Raw genomic sequence first — 23,581 nt, 5'->3', positions numbered from 1 at the left:
GGGACGACATCTGTAGACCAGTTATACATTCCCTTTTGCATACAATAATTGAACTTTTTAATTTCATAATACAAACATGTCTAATTGCCTTGGCTAAGAATAACTAAATATACTGATGTTTCATCCGAGGCCTGTGAGACACGGGTGGACCAGCCTTTGCTAGTTTTTTAGGCTAATCCGTAATTTAATAATTGGTGCAGGACACAAAAGTAATCAGTACTTCACAATGGTTTCTGTCAAAAATATGTTTCCACCATTAATCAAACGCTTATTAGTAAGGTTTTGAAATAAGTATTTTATGCTCAAGACTGCATTTATTTGATCAAAAATATGAAAATGGTAATATTGTAAAATATTATCGCAATACAAAACAACTATTTTCTGTTTTGAAACTGTTTCTGCTGTAATGTATTTTAAAATGATGCAAAGCTGAATTTTCAGCATCATTATTTCAGCATCACAATCCTTCAGAAATCATTTCTAATACGCGCTTTGCTCCTCAAGAAACATTATCAATATTGAAAACAGTCATGCTTAATATTTTTGGTGGAATCTAATGCGTCCTTGCTTAACAAAATAATTAGTTTCAAAATATATTACTAACTCTGAATTCTTTAAGCAGTAGTGTATATTGAATGCAGATGAAAAACAAAAAGTACAGTGTAAAGATAAAATATATCATTGACTGCTCGTGGCTTTCTAGATTCCGAGTATTTCATTTTCTCATATGTAAAATATTATGGCTTCTTATCAATATCGAACGTTACATTACAGACTAACACTCCATCCATTATATACGACCACATACGTTAGATTACATAAAATCATACTGTAGTTTTGTTCGCAGACCACCATCTACAGCAACAAACAAGAACACCCTTCAGAGTCTATTGCTGAATTATACAGTGAGGTTCAAAACACTGTGTAAACGCCGTTTGAATATCACTCCTTTTCCTTAGTCACTTTACGTATAGAAACAGCAGCACTCGTTCCTTTTTAACAGTAAGTGGATGTCATGTATATTTTGACAAACCGTCGCTGAGAAACGTATGCTTAGATGAAAATGACCGTTCGCTGCAGTGCTTCAGCAGAGGCACATCGGTCAGATTTCATTCATAATGCATATTTCAAAAGTCATGTACAGAATTACTGATGTTGAGGCAGTGCAGAAGAACAATACAGGGTTGAATCTTTAGTTGGTTAAATGTTGTGTCCTTGCATAGAAGGCCGAGAGAAAACCGAGGTCCTGATCCAATGAGTGCACAAAAAAATAAAGATATCTGCAACTTGAACGTCGCTTCCAGAACATAATGAGCCTCTTTGTGTTTTTCCCCACTCGTCTTTGTTATTTTCCTGCACTGGTGCTTTTTTTATGAGGGTATTTCTGTGCAATCCCATAGGGCACATGGGCGGCGATGGCGCCCATCTCTACAGCACCCTCCACGTGAAACATCTGGTCATCGAAGTAGATGTGGGGCCGGATTTTCTCCAGCATGGGGCCTTTCGGGGCCCCAGCCAGGAAAAGAGCCTCGTCCGTCTCCAGTCCCCAGGCACGGAGAGTCTTTAAGGCACGGATCCCGGAGCTGGCTGCGCTGCGGGCCGTCACGAGGTAGGTGCGGATGGGACAGTCCATACGGTGGCCTTTAGCGTAGAATTTCTTCTGAAGCTTCCCGAGCACTTCCAGGAAGCCCTTGAGTGGCCCCTGTGCGATAGACAGAAATATTAAACAGAAATATAAACATGTCTATATAGCATCAACTACATTAAAGAACAAAGACACTCAGTCCTGTTCTTAGAGATTTAGCTTTATATAAAAATTTTACATATTATATCTGCTCATTTAAAAGTGAAATTTGTCATTTTTTACTCAACTAGTGGCACCAAATGATAAAAAATATACAATTTAAAGGAATAGTTCATCCAAAAATGGTTTCTCTTGCTCACTACTGGATCCTCTATGGCGAATGGGTGCCGTCAGAGAGTACAAAAAGCGGATTAAAAACATCATAATAATCCTTAACTTTAAACCACTGCTACTCAATGCTTCTCAGTCCTTTATATATAACATATTCTCTAGTTAAAACGTTGTCTCTGTCTTAATCAAGAGAGAGATTTGCACAGATCAAGACCGGACTCTCTTTCTGACGTCAATTCAGATGAGCAATTCTATTGGTGAGCAAGTTATGTAATGTTACATTTCTGCAAAGCCGTTCTAATGAAGAAACAAACTCATGTCCATCTTTTTGACGGCCTAAGGGTACATTTTAATCAAGTTTTCATTTTTGATATAACTGTTCCTTTAAAAAGGCATTCCGCATCTGTTCTGTATCGTGTTTAAACTATAAACCGTTCAAATGGGAACCAATAACAGTGCTTACGTGATCTAGCAGTCTGTTTTCGTTTTCCCTCTCGTGCTCGAAGAACTTGTCCAGGCCGTGGGCTTTAAAAATACGCTCAGACTCGTCGGAGAAAAGAACAGCGTCGCCATCAAATGCCACTCTCAGCTGGGTCTCGGACACCTCGATTTGTTTTTCTGGCATAAACATGGTGGCTGCTGCAATCCCTGTAAGGAAATACAAGGACAAAGATAAAGCTCACCGCTTTAAAAGAAAAAGCACGAATGACATTTAAGGGATGTCCTTTAAAGACATTAGGAGCCATTAAGCCTCAGAAAAAACAAATAGGTCACTGGATTGTGAAGTCAGTCTGGAGTTCAATGCATTCCCCCACTTCAGATAGGTTTATTTAGCTTATTTTACATGCACAATTCTTTCTGCAATGGTTAATATTATTACTGTAATATGTGAACAAAGCAACACACAATATGGTGCTCATGCTCAAAAGTTCATTTAATGAGAGGATCTTTAAATGGCAGACTGCAAGAGCAATTCCTTTGGAGTCATCATGAGCACTAAGTCATTTAGCACTTTTCATCATTCATAGACATTGACATCTAAATATATATTACAAGTATAATGTCTGTAAGGCACACCTGTTTGTGATTTTTAAAGTTTCTTCGTAAGTTGACTGCATGGTTTTGCTACACTTTGTATGTTACCGAGACATATCTGCACTTAAACCAGCGCTATTACTCTTACTGTGAATGCAATTTAATTAAAACATTGTCATTTGCAACTGTATTTGGCTGGGAAAAAGTCCTATGAATATTCTATTTACTAAAAAAACATCAAAGGTCTCTTGTTTGCACTTGGTTGCAGTGCTTGTTGGGCAAAAAAAAATCAAAAATGTCCTTCACTGAATGTAACTGTGCTACAAGATGAAGTACTAGTCAGTCATGTGTTATCAGATATTTCCTGTGTACTAACCTTCAGCGAGGGCTTCCTGAACCTTTTCAGCATCAGCAGACAAATACAAGTTTGTATGCCACGCTTTCAGGTACCCAATGGGGCTGCTGCCTCCTGTCATGCAGAAGCGCTCAATGAATAGATCTGGAGACGAGAGAAGAATATTAAACAGCAATTAACATTTCATGAGAGCCAGATATTATTACATTTACATTTACATTTATGCATTTGGCAGACCCTTTTATCCAAAGCAAGTTGCACTGCACTCGAGCTATTGTTACACGTTTAATCGGATATTATCATAGCCAGCACCCAGTCTGATGCTTTTGTTTTATTATTATTATTATCATTATTATTTATTACTTATTTATTTTTACGCTCTCATCTCAAAAAAAAACGTAGCTTACAAAAGATGCCCTGGAGCAGTATCCATAAAATGTACCCTTTGTAATTTATTTACCCAAAAGGTATGTGTGATACATAAAAAGAGCGTTTATCTGTAGATATAAATGCTGCTGCTTTGGCAGTGTGTGGTTTATAGTGACACCTAGTGGTGCGTTTTTAGTACTGCATAAAAACAACGAGTTGTAAAAAAGCTCTATTTCATTTAACCATGATTATTTTGTTTACGGAGATAAAGTCGGTATTAATTCAGCTCTCTTGTTTCCATATAAAATATGACCGGAGTCTTCCTTTCACGCAAGTACACATTTTAATACATTTATCAAACGCGGTATTAGCTAATTCATCATTAAAACGAACGGCCTGTACAAAACGAAAAGAGGTTTCATTTAAGGAGCGTTTAAACGGCCATAGTCTTAAATGAAAAGATTTCGCTATTTCGACACCTCGGTTATGAACGGTTTAACAGATGGAAAGCTTAGACTGGTGGGAAATGTTGGGGTAATGCGCTCCTTTTAGCCTGACACTTGGGTGCTGCCAGCCCAGTAAGACATCAGGGACAGGTCTGATTTACAGGACTTGTCAAGCCAAGTTTGCTGAGGAGCACAAGAAGGGATCAAATCAACCCCCATCAGCATCCCGGAGTAGGGTGTTCTTTTGAGATAATGAGAATAATTTTGCAATAACTCTTCATCATTGAACTCAATCTGAGCAGCTAAGACCTTAGCCATCTTCAAGATTCAGCTAAAAACACATCTCTTCCATCTTCATCTGACCCTCTAACTCTAGCACTTTCTATTCTTTTTCTGTTCTTAAAAAGTGTCAAATATACAGTTTTACACATTTTTTTAAACTTTGACCAGAGGATGCCCTGACTGGCCATTTAGGAATCAAGCATTACAGAGAACCATTAAATAACAAGATATATGCAGGTAGGAGACATTACAATTAAGATAAATGAGATAAAAAGGCTCAGGTGAGAGGAAATGATTTGAGTTCAGTGCTATGTGATTGGCTGATGACGCCTCAATACCTGTGAAATGACGTCATTAACTGATATCGCTAAGTGATTATAATTATAAGTCATTTAAAAAGTATGAACATGATTATTGAATACGATTGTGTATGCATCTACAGGCTAACAGGTTTTATTTGTTTAGCACAGAAACATGAGAGACACTTTCAACACTCTTGATACTTTTAAATAATCCTTCATGTAACCTGATTAGCTCTTGTTTCAAAGCCTCAAAAAAATAAAAATCTGGAAAATAATTATTGGGCTTTTAGATGAAAGAAAAATAGGTCCATTCTTATTTGTTATGCGCTTTGTGTAATGTTTTGGAACTGCTGGGGAATTAGAATCACATTTTTATCTAACATCTTCATGGTTCGGGACGTGAAGTTCCGACTTCAAATGTTTCTTGAAACGTCAGTTCATATCCTCGTATTTGTTGTTTTGTCCAAAGAGAGGCCAAAGGATGGAGAGATGTTTGTTTTTCTCCAGTCAGCCACCGGAACGATCAAAACCAGTCCAGCTGGGGCGCTGCAGGAGCTGAGCAGGAAGTGGCTGGCTTGTGATACAAAGGTTAGAGTGTCACATGCATCTCTGTGGGAAGATATGATTGGCCAGCTGGAGATTTATCTTCTAAGAAAACATTTGCGTTGACAGTTTTGTGTCCTCGGTGACACGACGTTACCCCGTATCCCGTTCCTATGACTTATTGACTGTCAGTAATGTAGCATAGCATTATACTGATTTGTGGTTTATGATTTCATGAAGGCACCTTTATTTCTGTCTTTTTTAAATGAGCAAATCATGGCGGTTTTCATTGTTAAGTGAACTATCCCTAATAATAATTAGCCTATCATCTATTGTCGACGGTAGCATTGTTTATCTTATAAGAATGGACCTTTCTGACCATGTGCGTGTTTGTGGAAAGTATAAATGCAGGCTATTAGAAGGTCAGCACAGTATACGTACTGTGGTAGTTGATGGTGTTGATGAGTCTGATGCCCACGTGAGCGTGGTTGTAGGTTACCAGCACGATATCGTAAAAGCTCCTCGCTTTCTGGATAAAGCTCCCGCAGCCGGCTGTTTACTGCCTCCAGTGCCTTAAACGCAAAATAATGTGTGTCTAATCAAAGGAAGTAAGTAGTAGACAGTGATAACATTGCATTGCGGTCAATACTGATAAAGCAACAGTTTACCCCGAATGGTACTTACCTTCAGGCCATCAAAGATGTAGATGAATTTGTTTGCTTTGGAACAGGCTTGGAAAGATTTAGTGTTACATCACTTGCACAGCATGAGAATAAGAGAATCAAATAGCTGATAAAAACATCATGATAATTCACAAGTATTACATTTACATTTGTGTTTGTAATACAATATATAATCTATGTGGTGAATAATAGCCTGCTAGCCATAATATTGCTTTCTCCAGTAAAAAAAAAAAGCCATCTTGCCTGAATCAAAAGAGAAATATGCACAGATCAGCAGGTTTATGATATGTTTGTGGATTTTGATGTGAGAAGACAACTGAGCTTTTTACACCGGAGCAAGTGTTATTATGGATTGTAGACTCATATTTTGGACAGAAGGGACTGTTTAAAGTAAAGCATTAATTATATAATTTGTGCAGCTTTTTACTTCACAAGATATTAACTGATGGACTGAGTCGTGTGGATTACTCCTGGGTTATTGTGATGTTTTTATCATCAGCTTACCAGAACTTATTCTGACGGCACCCATTCACTGCAGAGGACCCACTGTTGAGCAAGTGATTTCATTTCTCCGCCTCTGTTCTGATGAAGAAACAAACCCATCCGTATCTTGGATGGCCTGAAGGTGGGCACATTTTCAGCAGATTTTCATCTTTGGGTGAACTACAGTAATCAACATTTGAAGCGGATCAAAAAAGTGAATCAAAGTTGTCTTTTAGGACTAATTTGATTAAATGTTTTGATCCGCTTCGAATGTTGACTACCGTATTCCTTTAAGGCAATATCTAAAGTATAACTCTTTGCAAATTGACAATGCTTGGTTTTTATTGTGCGTGATTACCTTAACAAATGGGAATGCTGGGCCCGGAGCAAAAGGCTCGTTTTCGTGCTCCACCTGATACCTGAGGTACTCCTCTATTCCTTTCTGCTCAAACACCTTCTGCTCTTTCTCTGTGCGGAACAGAACCCGTGACGACACAGCAATGGTGACCGCGTTCTCTGGTTTGGGCTGAATAAGGATGGTGAAATAGTGAGACATTCGCTACAAATCTTCTGCTTGTTAAAAGCACGTGCACCGATTTCATAAGAGTGGTCTATATAACTCGTGTCCTGTCAAGTCCTCTGAAGTCAAATCATATATTAGATATGAATCTTTATTTCAGTTAACCCTAAAAACCTATTTTTGCTTTTGGTGTACATTACCAACACCGTTCAAAACAAGAACCGGTGACATTTTAAGGTCATTTATTTAAAAGCTGGCAAGACTTGTTAAATTCTGCCATTGTTTACTCGCCTTCAAGCCATTTTTGGGCGAGCTATCTCTTTAATGCACCACATTTGAATATGTACATAGTGCATAAGCACACGCAAAGGGAAAAATTATCGAATAACAGTGCCGCTAATGTATCACGTAACTTCAGGTGACTTCAAATACAGCTCAGAAGCCATATTGACCACTCGTTACATGCAATGATCACAGTTATATACATTTTTGGGTGAACTATTTCAGTAAGAAGATCTTTAGAGTGCATAAATCAGCTGAAAGTATGAAATGCAATAGTCATATCTCCACAGCAAGCAGTCATGCGTCGTTACAGATGATCGCTTCATGAGGAGGCACGATTAATGAAGAGCACATCAGGATCTCCAGTTTCAGAGTTGATCGGACCGACTGGATAATTTGAGATTATAATGGTCGTTACGATAGCTCTGTTCTCCAATTTTATTGCTCAATCAATATTTCACACGCAGCCACGCCGACCATTAAAAGTGATCCAGTCATAAAACAAAAAATGAATTTCCAAGTAATGTTGTCAGCTTGTTACATAATTTAGTGGAAACTGTCGGCGATGCATCAGGTGGTATATCGGTAATGTGATTCTCAGCAGCAGAGCATAAAACATGTACAGTGCTTACGTAGAGTCACATTGCCACACATCAGCCGAGTATGTCACAGGAAACCACCAGGAAGAGCAGGGCTAGTTAATTTTGGAAAGGGGCTACCGCATGACGCAGCCAGACCTCTGTTCGTGCTGTTCAACATGCCTTCAACCGAGCGACAACCCTCCAGCCCCAGACTTGTACTGCCTGCGGGGTTATGGGAAAAGGACAAGCCTGTGTAAATTGATCTGTGATGAGTTAACGGTCTCTTTCCCCAAAGAACCAGGGAATGATTTGCCGTTCGGATGAGCCGTGTCGCGCCTCTCGCTCGTGCTGGGAGATCCTCAGAGGTTTGAGCAGGACTGGGAAATGTTTTGATGATGTAGGGTATTTCAGGTGGTTGTGGAAATGAGACTTTACCGGAAAACGAGAGTGGATAAGTGGCCACTGCATTATAGAGGGAATGGGGCCAGGATTTAACTGTTCAGCACATTGTTAGAGGAACATTTACTCTAAAAAGCCTTTTACAGATAAGGACGAGTGAACATTGACCTGCTGTTTAGTATCTGTCCTAATTGTTTAAATGGCAAATTGGTGCCCGCTTAGCAGCTATACGTGATATATTATCATTTATAACATATATTATAGTGTATATACACAATTATATTGTCTCAGGAAAAAACAAAACATTTAATTCACACAGAGCACTGTTATCGAAGCTTCTGAAATTGTGCATGTTGATCATTTTAGTTTTTATACCTATTTTTTCATTATTCAAACATTTGCCACTCCTGGTTTCTGTAAATAAAATAAAATAAAATTATCCTGGGGCCTTAAAATATTGAGGGTTGAGAACCGTGACTATAGACTAAATTCTAGTGAAAAATATGTATTTATAAATTCACATTTTTATAATATATTCAAATGTTTGTTTGTTTTTTCAGATGTTTATATTGATAATATTGTTGTGTGCGCTATTTTTAAGTCACTAAACACTTTACATGAAATTAATGTTTATTTTTCTGACTGCTGTATAATTTCTATAATTACATACTGCACGTGTGTGTGTGTGCACCTGGTATTTATCACGTTATAGGGACCGAATGTCCCCACAAGGATAGGAATACCAGTAATTTTGACCTCGTGGGGACATTTTTAGGTCCCCATGAGGAAACAAACTTATAAAACATACAGGATAAAAATTTTTGAAAATCTAAAATGCCAATAGTTTCCTGTAAGGGAAAGGTTTAGGTGTAGAACAAAACACATACAGTCTGTACAGTATGAAAACCATTAAAAACATGTAAACACAACATGTGTGCGTGTGTGTGTGTGTGTGTGTGTGATAAGCACATGAAAAACATACTCAAATTTTAAGTGCCATTTTTTTTGCCTTTCATTTGTGGTCAATCACAGAAAATCACAATTTCTAATGCATACATCAAAAAATAAAATGTTGAACGCACTGCACAGGCGCATGAAAACTTAAAGCCACATACCTCTTGCCTTTAGTTAAGCACCACTTGCAGACACACTGACATACCAACTGAGAGACAGAAATTTATTTTCAAGATGAATTTTCTTTGCACCCAGTAATGTGACTTAGACTGCCAGATGTCCTAAAAGCACCATCGAACTGAGCTCCTAAAATGCATTGACGATTTGTGTCCGTATTGTGGGTCAAAAGGTCATGCGCTTAGTAGAGCAAAGCAGAACAGATTGTTAATGAGACGGCAGAGACGAAAATCTGCATGACCCTTTGAAAATACTTACAAAGAATATGCCTCCTCCACCTTCCTGGTCTGGGCCGCACAGGTCCCTTCATAAAATATTATAACATTTCATATCAGCCTCCACGTCACAGGCATACAGATTTGTCTATTTTGTAAGGCATATCACAATACATATATATATGAATGAGGGTGATATGATAAATAGAAAAAAACAAAGATGGGGCAGAAAGCAAATACAAGAGACAAGTCTTACTGAGAAACGAACCAACAACAATATTGGAAAAACGCTTCTGCTTTAAAAACTAACACTGTATCTCGCTAAGACACATGGGTAAGTGATATTGTAGTGCTCTGTTTAGCGCTCCTGTGGAGATGTGTTATATAAACCGTGGCGCTTGAAAAAGCTCCCTAAATGCTTGCTCAGTAGTGTGCAGTGTTATTCATGGTTCAGACTCTTGATATAGAGACACTTTAATTATGCTGTCACAGATACAGTTACACTCTCCACGGGGCTTGAAGATTGAGCATCACTAGCAGATCCTTGTGAGAACGCATGCGTTTCTTTCCCTCTGACCAAGCTGAAGCTGAAACTCGAGCTGTATACTGTGGATATTCTTTAAAAATATAAAGTGAGCATAGAAAGACACCAGCCCTCTATTAGCTAATGAGTAATAGAGCTTTAATGTGGAGACCACAAGTGGTATTTTTGTAAAAATAAAAATAAAAATGTAATCAGGGTTGTTTAAGCAAGCTTTACAAATTCAATATCAGGTTGGGCTAAATTATTTTATTGTTGTTGTTGTAGGAGCCCATTGTTTTTAAGTTATTAGTTTTTGAAACATTTCTATTTTAATTTTCAGCATCATTACTTCAGTCTTCTGTGTCACTTGATCATTAAGAAATCATTCTAATATTACTGATTTGCTACTCTGGATATATTTCTTATAAAGTATTTAATATTCATTCAAGATTTTTTTCAATAGAAAATGTCTATTCAATTTTTGAATAGACATCAACAACGCTTATTCGAATGGATTATATTTTTGTCATAACAATCTAAAAGTCCTTACTTTTACTTTTGATCAAATCAATGCATGCTCGCTGAATAAGAGTATGAATTTCTTTTCAGACATATCACCGGCTGTTGTCATTTTACAAGATTTATTACTTCAAAATACATGTAAATGTTTGTACATCATAATAATATGTAGCCGCTTCAATAGCAGGTTCCCATTTTGAGAAATTAACGGTACATGAACGCCTCTGGTCCATATTTATATTTATATATAGATTTTTGTAATCGGACTGTAATGAAAGAGTCTATAAAAACTCAAATAATATAATTGGCATTTATACAGGTCGAAGTGGCAAACTTTGGGCTGATGACTTTCTTTTGCTCACAATGCTGGGAACAGGAACCATGAATCCCTTCTGGGTCAGTCTGGGGCAAGCAGTGCAAGTGTTGGAAACGGGAGAATACAAGAGGATAACAAAGAGGAGAACGGCATTGCAGGTTATTAATAGATCTGGAAAAGGCCAGTGACGCTTAGAGTAAGTATAGAGCTAAAGGCTATGGCGGAGAGGGGAATTATCCACATGGTGTTGACCAGCTGCCTGTTGCGCACGCCGAGCTGTTTTTGTGTCTGTTAAAGCGACTGTGCCATTTAATAACACGCTTAAACTTCTAAGTTACAGAAACAAATGCACTGGTCGAGACAAAACCTCCTTTAATAAATCTCTGCCCTTGGGAGCAGTGTCAGCATTTTATTCACCACGCACAACATATGACAGATGGCATTTCGATATCTTTACGGGCGGTGTTAGCAGAGCCTAAATAAGCAGTGGATGACTTAAATGAGCTGCACCTGCTGCACCTCCGATGGCATTATCTCCTTACATTAGTACCGCTACCTAATAGTGCAGCTACCCCCTCCTCTCCCATGAAGCCTGTTCTGTATCTGTTTTACAAACACTGACACCACAACCAGGCACCACAACATAAAAGGCTATGCCCCTCTCCTAATTGTATTTCGTGTGATTATGCTGTTCTGACAGGCTGCAGATGAGCGCGATGGGAAAGTGACCTGTAGGCTGTGAAACACGTGCGCTAGTGTGTGTAAACATCCCGCTCACTAGATAGCCCACAAAAGTGCGACCTCGCCAGAAACAGTACAGAAGAGATAGGAAAAGTCACATCACGATGAAGCCGTCTGCACGACGTACGGGATGCACAAACTGAATGCGAATTCGCAAACGGGACACTTACTGATTTGGGCTTCTTTGTAGAAGCTACATTTTCGTGGCCGTCCTTGCTGTCGTCCCAGGATGCTGGGCTATCACCGTTTGAGGCTGACGGGCAGGTGTTGGGCATGGGGTCCTGCCCCTTCATGACCTGAACAGGGTCAAGACTCATTCTCCCCAACTCTTCTCATTAACGGCACACTTCTCCAGGGCTGTGGTCTCTGTTCACACGCACAGCCTCTCTTCCACGCACACAGTGTATGCCTCCAGCTTTAGGTTAGAACAGTATCCGGTGCTATACTCCTGATTCAGTGCCTAATGATAGTGCTGGCTTCGGGTCCCAAAGCGACTATATCCTGCTCTGCTCTGACGTTCTGCCTGCAATCTGCTGCCGTGACGCGGTGTGTGTTGATATCTACCCCTTCTCTCTCTCTCTTTCTCCCTCCCCACTCATCTCTCACTCATGCACATGCCGCCCACCTCGCTTTCCCTCTAATCTATCTGCATGTGCTCTCTCTCCCTTTCTCAAAATATAATATTCTGATTGGATCAGCATCTTCCAGCCAATGAATAGTGGGCTTCCCTGACAGCTGCTATTACTAGTCCATCCCCACAAACAATACACACATGATAGATAGATAGATAGATAGATAGATAGATAGATAGATAGATAGATAGATAGATAGATAGATAGATAGATATAATACCAAGGTAAATGTTACTGCTCAGTTCTTTGTCCTCGCTGTCTCCTTAATGTCATTGTAATGGGGCAAAACAACCCATAACCCAATAATCAGTTGCTAGGCAGCACTTCGACCCTATGTACAACCTTTGCCAGGGATTGGCTGTTTAGTTGGAGCCCTGACAACAGCCCGGGGCCTGGAGTGACAGACTGTCCATCCTGTCCAGTGGTTGGCTGCCCTCTTCTGGGTGAGGGAGGAACTATATTCTCATTCTGAAGGATTTCATCATATTGGATGACATCTAGATATTATTTGCAGAGTGTGAGCGTGATGCTGCTTACAGTGTTGGGTAATATAAGTTATAATATAAGTTGGGTAATATAAGTTATATAATATAAGTATTTCCACTTCCTATTCATCTACACTGTCGCTTTGGGCTTTCTATTTCCCAGTTTGGTGTACTCAAAACCATTTCTAGGTAAACTAGCCCCTGCTCTCTGTGTGGCGCTGGTTTACTGAACATGTGAGTGATAAAAAGTTAAATGGCCCATTGTTGTATTCTGAAACACTTCATGTTTTAATCACATTACGGTACACGTTTGAGACTCGTGTTTGATCAATGTGCAATATTAAATAGCTGCCCCAAAATATGAAACTAAACAAAATCCACTGAGCTCCTCAATCTGTCTTTTCAATGGCGTTAAGATGTAGCCTTTGTAGTTTATTATTAGATGTAGTTTATTTTCTGCTGCAACACTGTAAAGGAGACACGCTCACACTCTGCAAATAATATCTAGATGTCTCGCTTAAGTGATGTATTATTGTATAGACAGATTTTAGTATGTTTTATTTGTTAGGTTGTTGTTTTGTGTTTCACAAACAGCGGATAGTTACAGTATGTTAGCCTGAGTCCCAGTGTGCACACTATCCATCCTAAATTCTGTGTGATTTCAATACTGTTAGTATTTAGGGCAGATATTGTGGAAAGCGTGTACGTTTTATACGCAGGTTTAGCGCACGGGACTTTTATTTTGAAGCGTAATTTGTCACGGAAAATCCCACACGTCAGATCGCTTCACTTCGTTGTTAGCGGCGGCACGGAAAGACAGATAGTGCTTCCTGAAAGTCCAAACAAAACATGCGCTATTGCTTTATTTCTTAAGTTTTGAGCAAACAAACAGTTGGAAGTCATTCGGAAATTACCTGTTTATTAAAATAACAAGAATGGAGCATCTGGTGCCCAAAAAGTAAGTGAAAAGACGACCTTGGCTAACCAGCTATCAGTCAAGCTAACGTAACATTTACAGGCCTCATCTTACTAAGCAAACTGAAACTGCAGATCCGTTAACGAGCTACATTCAATTAATGGGTTACTATCTTAATGTTCGCAATTAACCAAAGCTACAAGACCGGTTGTTTTTATGTTCATTTGTGTATATATAAGTTTAGTTTACGTTTTTAACTTCTGCTGTTTGGGCCAACGACGTTTCATGCGTAAACTGCGATTGTGTTGATTCATGACAGTAAGCTGAAGAAGCTCAGTGAAGACAGTCTTACCAAGCAGCCAGAGGAAGTGTTTGATGTCCTTGAAAAGCTTTGGCGAAGGGTGCGTGTTAACGTTATACTTCTTAAACGATGCTGCAAGCATACGTTTGGCTTAAAAACGTCGTATAATGAATGTTTTTTGTTTCAGATCATATGGCAGTGTTTTTAAAGCCATTCACAAGGAGTCGGGCCAGGTTGTGGCTATTAAACAGGTTCCTGTCGAGTCAGACTCTGCAGGAGATCATCAAAGAGATCTCCATAATGCAGCAATGTGACAGGTAAAATGGACTATTAATTAATAAAAAAGTAACGTTAAACGCGAACTATTGACTTTATATGAAACATCTCCGTTTTCTTTTATTCTAACAGTCCTTATGTGGTGAAGTACTATGGCAGCTATTTCAAGAACACAGATCTGTGGATCGTGATGGAGTACTGTGGAGCCGGATCGGTGTCTGATATCATCAGACTCCGCAACAAAACGGTAAATAAAATACATTAACTGTACATACACTACAGAACTTCATTGCATGATTAATAACAATGTTTTTTTTTTTTCTTGATAAGCTCACTGAAGATGAGATCGCCACAGTTCTCAAATCCACCTTGAAAGGTCTGGAGTATCTCCATTTCATGAGGAAAATCCACAGAGACATCAAAGCAGGGAATATTCTCTCAACACAGAGGGCCATGCTAAACTTGCCGATTTCGGGTGGCTGGACAACTTACTGTGAGTACCAAACCGCCTTGTTTCAATGTAGAACTTATGTAAACTGCTGGTCAGAGGCTTGAACGTTACTCAACATTTTTGTAAAAATGTTGAATATTTAATAAAATAGTAATAAAGTCATTACAAATATAAAGCAAGTGATTTTTGGCATGTTCTCTGTTTTAGTTTTCATTGTTTTTGTTGAATAAAAAAATGGTATTTATAGTGTGCACGTGTTCTTTTAAACAAATCTAATTTTTAGCTTCTTCAAAAAGTATTTAAGTATTCAAATGCAATGTTATTTTTCTCATCCATGATCATCTTAAGATTTTTATCAAGTGTATCCAAACTGGTCGTGTTTCATGAATTAATGACGTTTATGTATAATAACCACAAAAGGACACAATGGCGAAGAGGAACACCGTTATAGGAACACCCTTCTGGATGGCCCTGAAGTAATCCAGGAGATCGCTACAACTGCGTGGGCAGATATCTGGTCTCTCGGCATCACGCCCATAGAAATGGCAGAAGGAAGCCTCCTTACGCAGACATTCATCCGATGAGAGTGAGTGTAGCATGCTGAGGAGTCCTTGATGCAAAATTTTGACAAGAAATTGGTTGGTAATGGCATCTCCTTTGTCTTTTTTTTTGTTTGTCGTCAGGCTATTTTTATGATCCCCCACAAACCCTCCACCCACTTTCCGCAAAACCAGAGCTGTGGAGTGATGAGTTCACAGATTTTGTGAAGAAATGTCTTGTGAAGAACCCGGAGCAGAGAGCGACGGCCACTCAACTGCTCCAGGTAAAAGAAGAGCCAAAAATACTGCTACTTCCTGTTTATGATTCACACGGCAGCTTATTCATTCCTGTTTTATTTTAGACGTGTATTTTTTCCCGCTTTCCATCCATGTCATGATCGTAAACATGTGGTATGCTTTTTCATTGTCTGTTCGCAGCATCCGCTTATAACCAATGCTAAGCCGGTGACCATCCTGCGGACCTGATCACAGAGGCCATGGAGATGAAGGCCAAGATGCAGCAGGAGCAGCAGAGAGAGCTGGAGGAGGATGACGAACTCTGTGAGATGCCACGACGCCGACGCGTCCGCTTACATCGGCGCTTGGGTTTTAGCTGATGTCGTGTGTGTCTGCGTTGTGCAGGATGAGGAAGTGGAAGTGGATTCCCACACCATGGTGAAGTCTGGCTCAGAGAGCGCTGGAACCATGCGAGCCACAGGCACCATGAGCGACGGCGCTCAGACCATGATCGAACACGGCAGCACCATGCTGGAGTCCGACCTGGGCACTATGGTCATCAACAGCGACGACGACGACGATGACGAGGTGGACCTCGGCTCGATGAGGAGTGAGTATTCACGTCTTTTTCTTGTGCTTTTGTGCTGCTTTGAGAAACTCGTAATCATCCGGAATGTCCTTTTTCCTCTTTAAACAGGAAATCCCACGTCTCAGCAAATTCAGCGTCCGTCCTTCATGGACTACTTCGACAAGCAAGACTCCAATAAAGCACAAGAGGGTTACAATCACAACCAGCAGGACCCGTGTTTGATTTCCAAGACCGCTTTCCCCGATAATTGGAAAGTGCCGCAAGATGGAGATTTCGATTTTGTAAGCGCTTCGATGATGTTTTCTTGATTTCGTTGTCTATGTATAAAGATGAATCACTGTTTCTCGTCTCTGTGAAGCTGAAGAACCTAGACTTTGAGGAGCTGCAAATGCGCCTTTCTGCTCTGGACCCTATGATGGAGCGAGAGATTGAAGAACTTCACGGCAGCGCTGACACGGCTAAGAGGCAACCCATCCTTGACGCCATGGATGCAAAGAAACGCCGCAGCAGAACTCTCTAACCGACGCCACAGATGCTGAAGGCTCAAAGCTGGCTGGCCAGATCTTATGTCCCCTCCTGTCTTCAATCTTTGAACTGATGCATCTTATTCTCTAGACTCCTGCTGTTTTTACATTCAAGAAGGTCCCGTGGACGATAAAACCTAAAATCACGATTTATTTTGTTGTTTAGATTACAGAGGTCACAATATTAGGAGTTCGCTTAAACCGAACAAATTATTCACAATCTTAATCGCTCTTGCCCTCTCTTGTTACGCTAAGTTTAGGCTTTTCCTCTTTAACTTTAAAACTCAAGCCATCTCTACACCTGTGGTTAATACTTTCCTAATACTGTAATGAATCCGCAGGCTAAAAATTACTGTGAAGATGTGAAGTTTTGTGGCTGAGTTCTTAAAAAAAAATGCTGGTTGGACTGCTGCAAAGTCATTTTTAGTGTGAATGGATTACTAAACCAAAGACAATCAAAAGTAGAGAATGCCTTAGAGCGCTTGATGACCCTCTTTTTGAAGTTCGCACGCCCAGCTATAGGCTAGTATTCTGCTAATATGGGACCATGTTAAAGTGGAGAGATGCCACTGTCATCTTTGCTGGTATTAATTTAGAGATAAACGGGACCATTCCTGCAGCCGTGCTTCCCATCCCATCAAAATTCATTGTCGGCACAAAGTGAGGTCTGAAACATCTGTCCACAGCTTTGTAAATATGCATGGCTTATTTATGCTGAATGTCACTTTCTTGGTTTCTGAATGTTTCTGTGTCTGACGTCTTTCCACGGTCTCTTCACTGCCTCTGGCTCTTTGATAGCTTGTGGCGAGTATTTGTGTGAGGAAGTGAGAACTACTTTTCCTGTGCCCCATTTTAAAGTTCTCGCTTATCTCAGGGGTTGCTCGGCTTTGGACTGTCTCTCTTTCTTCTGGTCTTTTCAAAGATTGAGTCATTTCAATGCAGTGATTTTGTTTTTCTCATTGCGGTAATGGTACCGGCCATTACTAGGCCTATCGTAGTCTCTTCATAACTACCAAAAGCAATACAGCAGCTCAAGGATGTAGTAATGTAACAATGCCAGTAATGTGAATGACCTAAACCAGTTTGCTGAATCTTTCCAGAGAAGGATGAGTTGTTTTAAATAGACATTAAAATGATTCACGCAATGTTTATGCCCTGATTGTGGACCGATGATGTCTATGAATCTGAGTTGGTTTGAAGTATAGTCTGCTAATGATTTTTCTTTTTTTTTTTTTTTTTTTTTTTAAAGCTTATTCATAAAATAGTTAGGTATGTTACCAATGCCTTACATTTCCTGCAGTTGTGAGTTGTATCAGTTTATTTCATACTCTGACATTTACATAGGCACATTTTTACTGAACACTCTAATTTATTGTGCATTATTCATAATGTATGTTATTTTTTGCACTCTGCATATTTTTGAATAAAGGTCTGTTACTTGTCTCCTTAAAGCTTATGTGGACTTATTTAACTACTACTATATACTAACACTACTATTAGTGTATTTGATTGTTTTTCAAACAGAAATGTTTTAAGAACAAATTTTACGTTTATATAAAGGTTACTTGCCATTTAGGCAAGACAAGTTTATTTATAATAATTCAAAGTGCTTTACATAAAAGGAAATCATAAAGGAATTTAAAACTAACATGATGTAAAAATGTCTTTAAAATTAAGTTCAAAATATAAAATGATTATACATAAAACATGCAGTCAGTTCGTATTTATTTAAATAAAAAAATAATAAACAAGCTAATGTATTTAAAATACATCTAAAATGTGTAAATATGGAGATGCTGAAGCTCTTGAATGGGTTCTGCAATTACTGTAATCACTGTATTACACGGAGCTCTGATTTAGTCTGTGATGTGACAGACATTACATTTATGCATAAAGACCTGTGTCAGCTTGTTTAACCGTGCATGTTGCTTATTTCCTTGTTTTTTCCCAAATATAACTCTATACTATGCAGCATGCTATTGAACGATCGTAAATCCACGTGTCATGTCCGTATATGTGGGTCGTTACGGTAGGGACCGCCGACGCCTGCTGGAAGTGAATCCCTACAAACCTGCTTCACGTTCATTCATTAACCCGACTGGACGTTTACCGACAGCTCTGCTTACCGGTTGCCGTTGATCTCAGTGTCCAGAGATGGCCGCGATTATTAGGAAGATTATCCACACCGCAGCTGCTCCGGGCGCCATCGGGCCCTACAGGTGAGAGTCTGTCCGGTCACAAAGCGGCGTGTTTACGTTCTTTCAGCACACGCGCACGTGACACGCGCGAGCATATGGACAAGTCCACTTTCACGTGAAGCACCGCTAGCCGTGCATTTAACAGCCAGCGCTGAGCAGAGAAAGTCCAGACATAGGCTGCAACGCAATCTTTGCTCGGGGCGTGTCTTCAGAAAGCGCGCTCGCCAACTTTGTGCTGGAGTTTCAGTGCGACTTACTTTTCATGAACTGTTTGGACGAGATGGCTTCTATTCAGAGAAAATCCCATACACACCTAAAGCCCCTATTATACAAGGCGTATACAGGTAGGGGTTTTATTTAATCGCTTTAATGTCACAGAAAAGATTCAAAACCGTTTAAAATCGTAAAACAGTGTATTATGCATGCATTAAAATAGTATTTTATGCATGCATTATGACAAAAAGTTGTAGCACATAATAAGTGTTATCATTTTAACTGTGGGCTTCAACCTCTTTAAAAAAATCTATAAAAGTTTTCAAAAAAACACATACCATTTACAGATGTAAGAGCTATTTATTTATTTAATTTATCCGTATTAATTTATTCATTTTGCATAAAATGCAATTGAAAGTGGTTACATTGGGGTGTTTGTGTTTTAGCCAATAGAGTGTTGAGGAGGTGTCAAGTTCATTGACTTAACCAAAGGTCAATGGGGTTTCTTCTGCTTTATCAGTATAGTTATGTTAAAATGGTTTCATAAAAGCATTTTGCATATATGCTATATTATATACATCTCGCTTTATGCCCAGCTGATTACACGATTTAAGCCAACATTATTAATGTTGATGAGATTTAATGTATGAGTTAACCTGTCGCCTGTACTTGCATTTGTGCAAACCTTGTGCTTCATTTTTAATTAGAATTTTTGCATTATGTAACTAACTGAACCTGTCTTGTATTAGACACATATTAATCCTTGACTTGTTATTTTCTTGACTATGATCTCAAGCTGAACTTGCACTTCTGAACGATCCTTAAATAAATCAAGAAACTATAACTGCAGAAGACCGAGGAATATAGCACTTCCCGCAATGCGTTGTATGCATAAAACATAATCAGAGTTCACTATTAATTCACATGTTAAAGGATATTTCTGCTACATTCAGCCAGGCTGTTGTGGTGGACCGCATAATGTACATCTCAGGACAGATCGGCTTGACGTTTGGCGGACAGTTGGTGGCAGGAGGAGTGCAGGCTCAGCCAAGCAGGTGACAAAACGCAGAGAGTGGCTCCTTAAATGCTGACATTTTGATGAATAAACGATTTGTTCACAATTATGCATTAGGATTATATTTTAATTAATTAATATTTTGAGTAAATATGGTCTGTTTGGATTTACATTGACTTTAATGCACAGCTTTATTACTCAAAGCAGTATTTTTACTAGACAAATCAATATTGTGTAAATGCAGTTTCAGTGTTTTTCCTTCAGAGGCGCTCATTAACATGGGGGGAGATTCTGAAAGCTGCTGGATGTGATATGAAAACGGTAAATCATAAAGTATCACCGGTTTAAAGGAACAGTTCACTCCAAAAATGTAAGTTTGATGAAAATGTACTCAGGCCATATCTAGGATATATTACATAAGGGAATCCAAAGCAAAGGTTCAAGTAAAAAAATATCAGAATAATGGATTTCTTTCTTTACAAACATGCAGGATTTCACTTTTTATGGATTATTCTGATGTTTTTATCAGCTGTTTGGACTCTCATTCTGACGGCACCCATCCATTACTGAGCAGATTGTGTAGTGCTACATTTCTTTTTTTTTCCATGAAGAAACAAACAGATGGCATGAGAGTAAATTTTCAGCAAATTTCCATTTTGAGGATTCCTTTAACATATCAGTTCTTTCTTGCATATTTTCAGGCATTTTTATGTACTGTATTTTTATTATTATTGTTATTTTATTTTTTGCAGTTGTCAAAACCACAGTGTTGCTGGCAGACATCAGTGACTTCAATAATGTGAATGATGTTTACAAGCAGTGTAAGTATGAATAAAAGAGTCACGCTGGAATAACTCATCACAGAGTGTAACACACACACACACACACACACAACCGCAGATTTGCCTTACAGTTTCCAGTAGCCTGCTAATGTGGAAAACCTCATAATTGGGAATGACATTGGTGTCCTTCGTTGTGTAATTAAAAAATAATCCTGACATTTGTTTTGCCTGTTTACGCCTTCCCTAAAATGACTTTACCTCTCGCTTACGCTTCACGCAAGTTATTGATTATTCAAATGTTCCACAATGATTCCTCTGTGCATCCCTGGGTATTTCCTCTTTAACACAAAGCTGATGGGTAACCCTATCCTGTCTGGCGTGTAAAGGGATACAGTGCAGTTCTGTGAAACGAAAGCCTCCTTTTTACGAGGACAACCCATCATCACTGCCTCTTACCACCAGAACTTTCCATGATGTGACATGCAAACCTGCTCTCAACTCAATTCTCTTGCTGGCTTTAAAAATGATGGTTCAATTATTGACGCGTATAAACCCGTGTATAAGGGTATTCATTATCGCGAGACCCACAGCAGTCAACTGTGCCAGATGAAAAATATATTGTATGTAGCTTATATATTTTGGTTTGTGGTGGTGTTTTTCTTTTTTAACCTCTGTTTCTTTCTTTTTAAGTTTCAAGAGCAATTTCCCGGCTAGAGCTGCTCATCAAGTAGCCGCCCTGCCCAGAGTGAGTTAAACACACTAGTTAGTAGTGTTCGTTAAGGTAACTATACGCTACTGTTTAGGTTAGAATGATTTTGAACGTATCACGCGACGCTGAAGACTGGGGTAATTATGCATAAAATTTCCATATTTACATTTTAAAAAATAATAACATTATTTTAAAATGTAAAGCCTTTCTCATTGTTAATGTTTTCAATTAAATAAATGCAGCCTTGGTGAATATAAGAGACTTATTTCAAAGCTTAGTCTTACTGACGAGACGCTTGAACAGCAGTAAAAGTGAAGGGAAATCCCATAAACCTGTATTGCGCTTAGACCTGGTTTTAACTTCGCTATCTCTTTACAGGGGAGCCTTGTTGAGATTGAAGCCATCGCTGTGTTGGGGCCCATCACAGATTCTTCCTGACTATATGGGAACTCAGCATGCATCACAAATTGTAAATACAGTTATACTGGAGACATTTACTAAATCAATCAGACTTGTTTCCCCCTCCCATTAAACTCATTGATAGGAGTGGGAAATCTCCGTGTCTCATTTCCCCATTTTTCTAATGCTAATATGAACACGCTGGTTAGAGTTTCCTTGTTTCAATTCAAAACCCAGTTTAAAATCAACTTTATTTTTAAATCTTGTCATTATAACATTAAATCGAATCACACTACAAAAACATTTACTTCCGTGTGTTGAGTCTCAATCTGTCGTGTTTGTTGCAGGAAAACATTACACATACACAATAAAAAAAAACAAACAACCCAAAGCCTGTTTTTCAAATTTGATGTCCATTGTCATATTAAAAGTGCATCGTAACATTTTATGCTCAGTTGGTTATTACATTATTACATCATTACATAAATAGTATCCCACAATTTTTTACAGTTTCTTTGGCTTTTTGCATTTTTTTATAGAGGGGTTAAGCCACCGAGAGATAGGCACCCATATTAAATATTGAAGGTGAAATGTCTAGCTAAAGCCAGTAACTTATAATTCATTAAGTGGGGATGTTTATAATTGTATGTATAAAGACAGGCACGGAGTCTCTGAAGACCAGTTGGTCTATACCTTTGGCAAACGAACAAGCTAAATATCTATATAATAAATAAGCTAATGCTCCACTGTATTTTTAAACCACGGTAATGCAAATATCGATTTGATTGAAAATAGGTGCTTGAGCTTTGATTCTGTAGTAACTGTGCTAACTGATGCACACTCTAACTATCTTCTACCAGAGGCTGAAAGAGATGAAGTAGAAGGGAAATCAGACAAGAGCATTTATCCTCGTGAGGAAGATGAGCATTTTAGGTCTGTCTGTCATCATATTACCTTACTACTATGCGCTTCCTCTCTGTAAAGATTCAGCCTGGCCTCAGTCGGGTTTTCTGTGAAACAGAGACGCTTGCAAATACTCTTCAATCATTTAGCTTAGTTCTTTTGATGGATACATAAAAAGTAATACTGGTTAAAAAAAGGTCTATTAAAATGAACAATTCCTCTCTCTCGCTCTCTCTCTCTCTCTCTCTCTCTATATATACATACAGGTGTGTGTGTGTGTGTATATACATAGAGGGGCCTATATATGATAAAATGTATCAGTCAACAGAGAAGATGAAGGTTTTATATTAAAATGTTTGCAATGCAGAAAGTAATTGTGAGTAATTAAGGAGTTTTGCTTAGCATACAAAAATCAATCTTCCCACTGAAAAGCAAATAATCTTATTTTCTAACAGAGAAAACATGGATTATTTTGCTTTAACCCACTGGCAGATTATTTTGCCTGGCTTTCAAGCAAAGACTGGAACAAGGTACACTTTCTACTTAATTCAGGAAAATCTTTCTATTTAAGAACTGGCACTTTGAGATATTTTGAGACAAAAATGCAAGCAAGAAAGTGTTTTTCCAGTGTACACCCAGCAGAGTGCTATTTCTTTTACATTCTGTTCTAGGTTAATATGCTATTTGACAATGTCAAAGTTTTTTTTCACATTGCACCTAAGACATTTGAAAGCGTGTGGATAAATTGTCATTCATATTTAAAATTCAGGCA

At 38.8% G+C, this 23,581-nt stretch overlaps 2 protein-coding genes and 2 pseudogenes across 2 annotated transcripts in view; 3 read left to right on the top strand and 1 right to left on the bottom strand.

Moving 5' to 3' along the window:
- LOC122323377 (hippocalcin-like protein 1) overlaps nucleotides 1–23,581 on the top strand; it is a 313,600-nt gene that overhangs the window by 109,292 nt on the left and 180,727 nt on the right. The gene's annotated exons all lie outside the window — the stretch shown is intronic.
- Nucleotides 495–12,116, bottom strand: LOC122323373 (cytosolic 5'-nucleotidase 1A-like). The gene is given in 7 exon segments (XM_043217176.1): nucleotides 495–1,702; nucleotides 2,379–2,563; nucleotides 3,327–3,449; nucleotides 5,689–5,761; nucleotides 5,763–5,819; nucleotides 6,772–6,939; nucleotides 11,811–12,116. Coding segments are annotated over 7 exon segments (1,110 nt in total). The 5' UTR covers nucleotides 11,958–12,116; the 3' UTR covers nucleotides 495–1,345.
- On the top strand, nucleotides 13,525–16,586 carry LOC122323860 (annotated as a pseudogene).
- On the top strand, nucleotides 18,604–21,952 carry LOC122323380 (annotated as a pseudogene).

The sequence above is a fragment of the Puntigrus tetrazona genome, chromosome 19 (genome assembly GCF_018831695.1).
Source record: "Puntigrus tetrazona isolate hp1 chromosome 19, ASM1883169v1, whole genome shotgun sequence".
NCBI lineage: Eukaryota > Metazoa > Chordata > Actinopteri > Cypriniformes > Cyprinidae > Puntigrus > Puntigrus tetrazona.
This window is presented reverse-complemented; position numbering and strand designations above follow the sequence as displayed.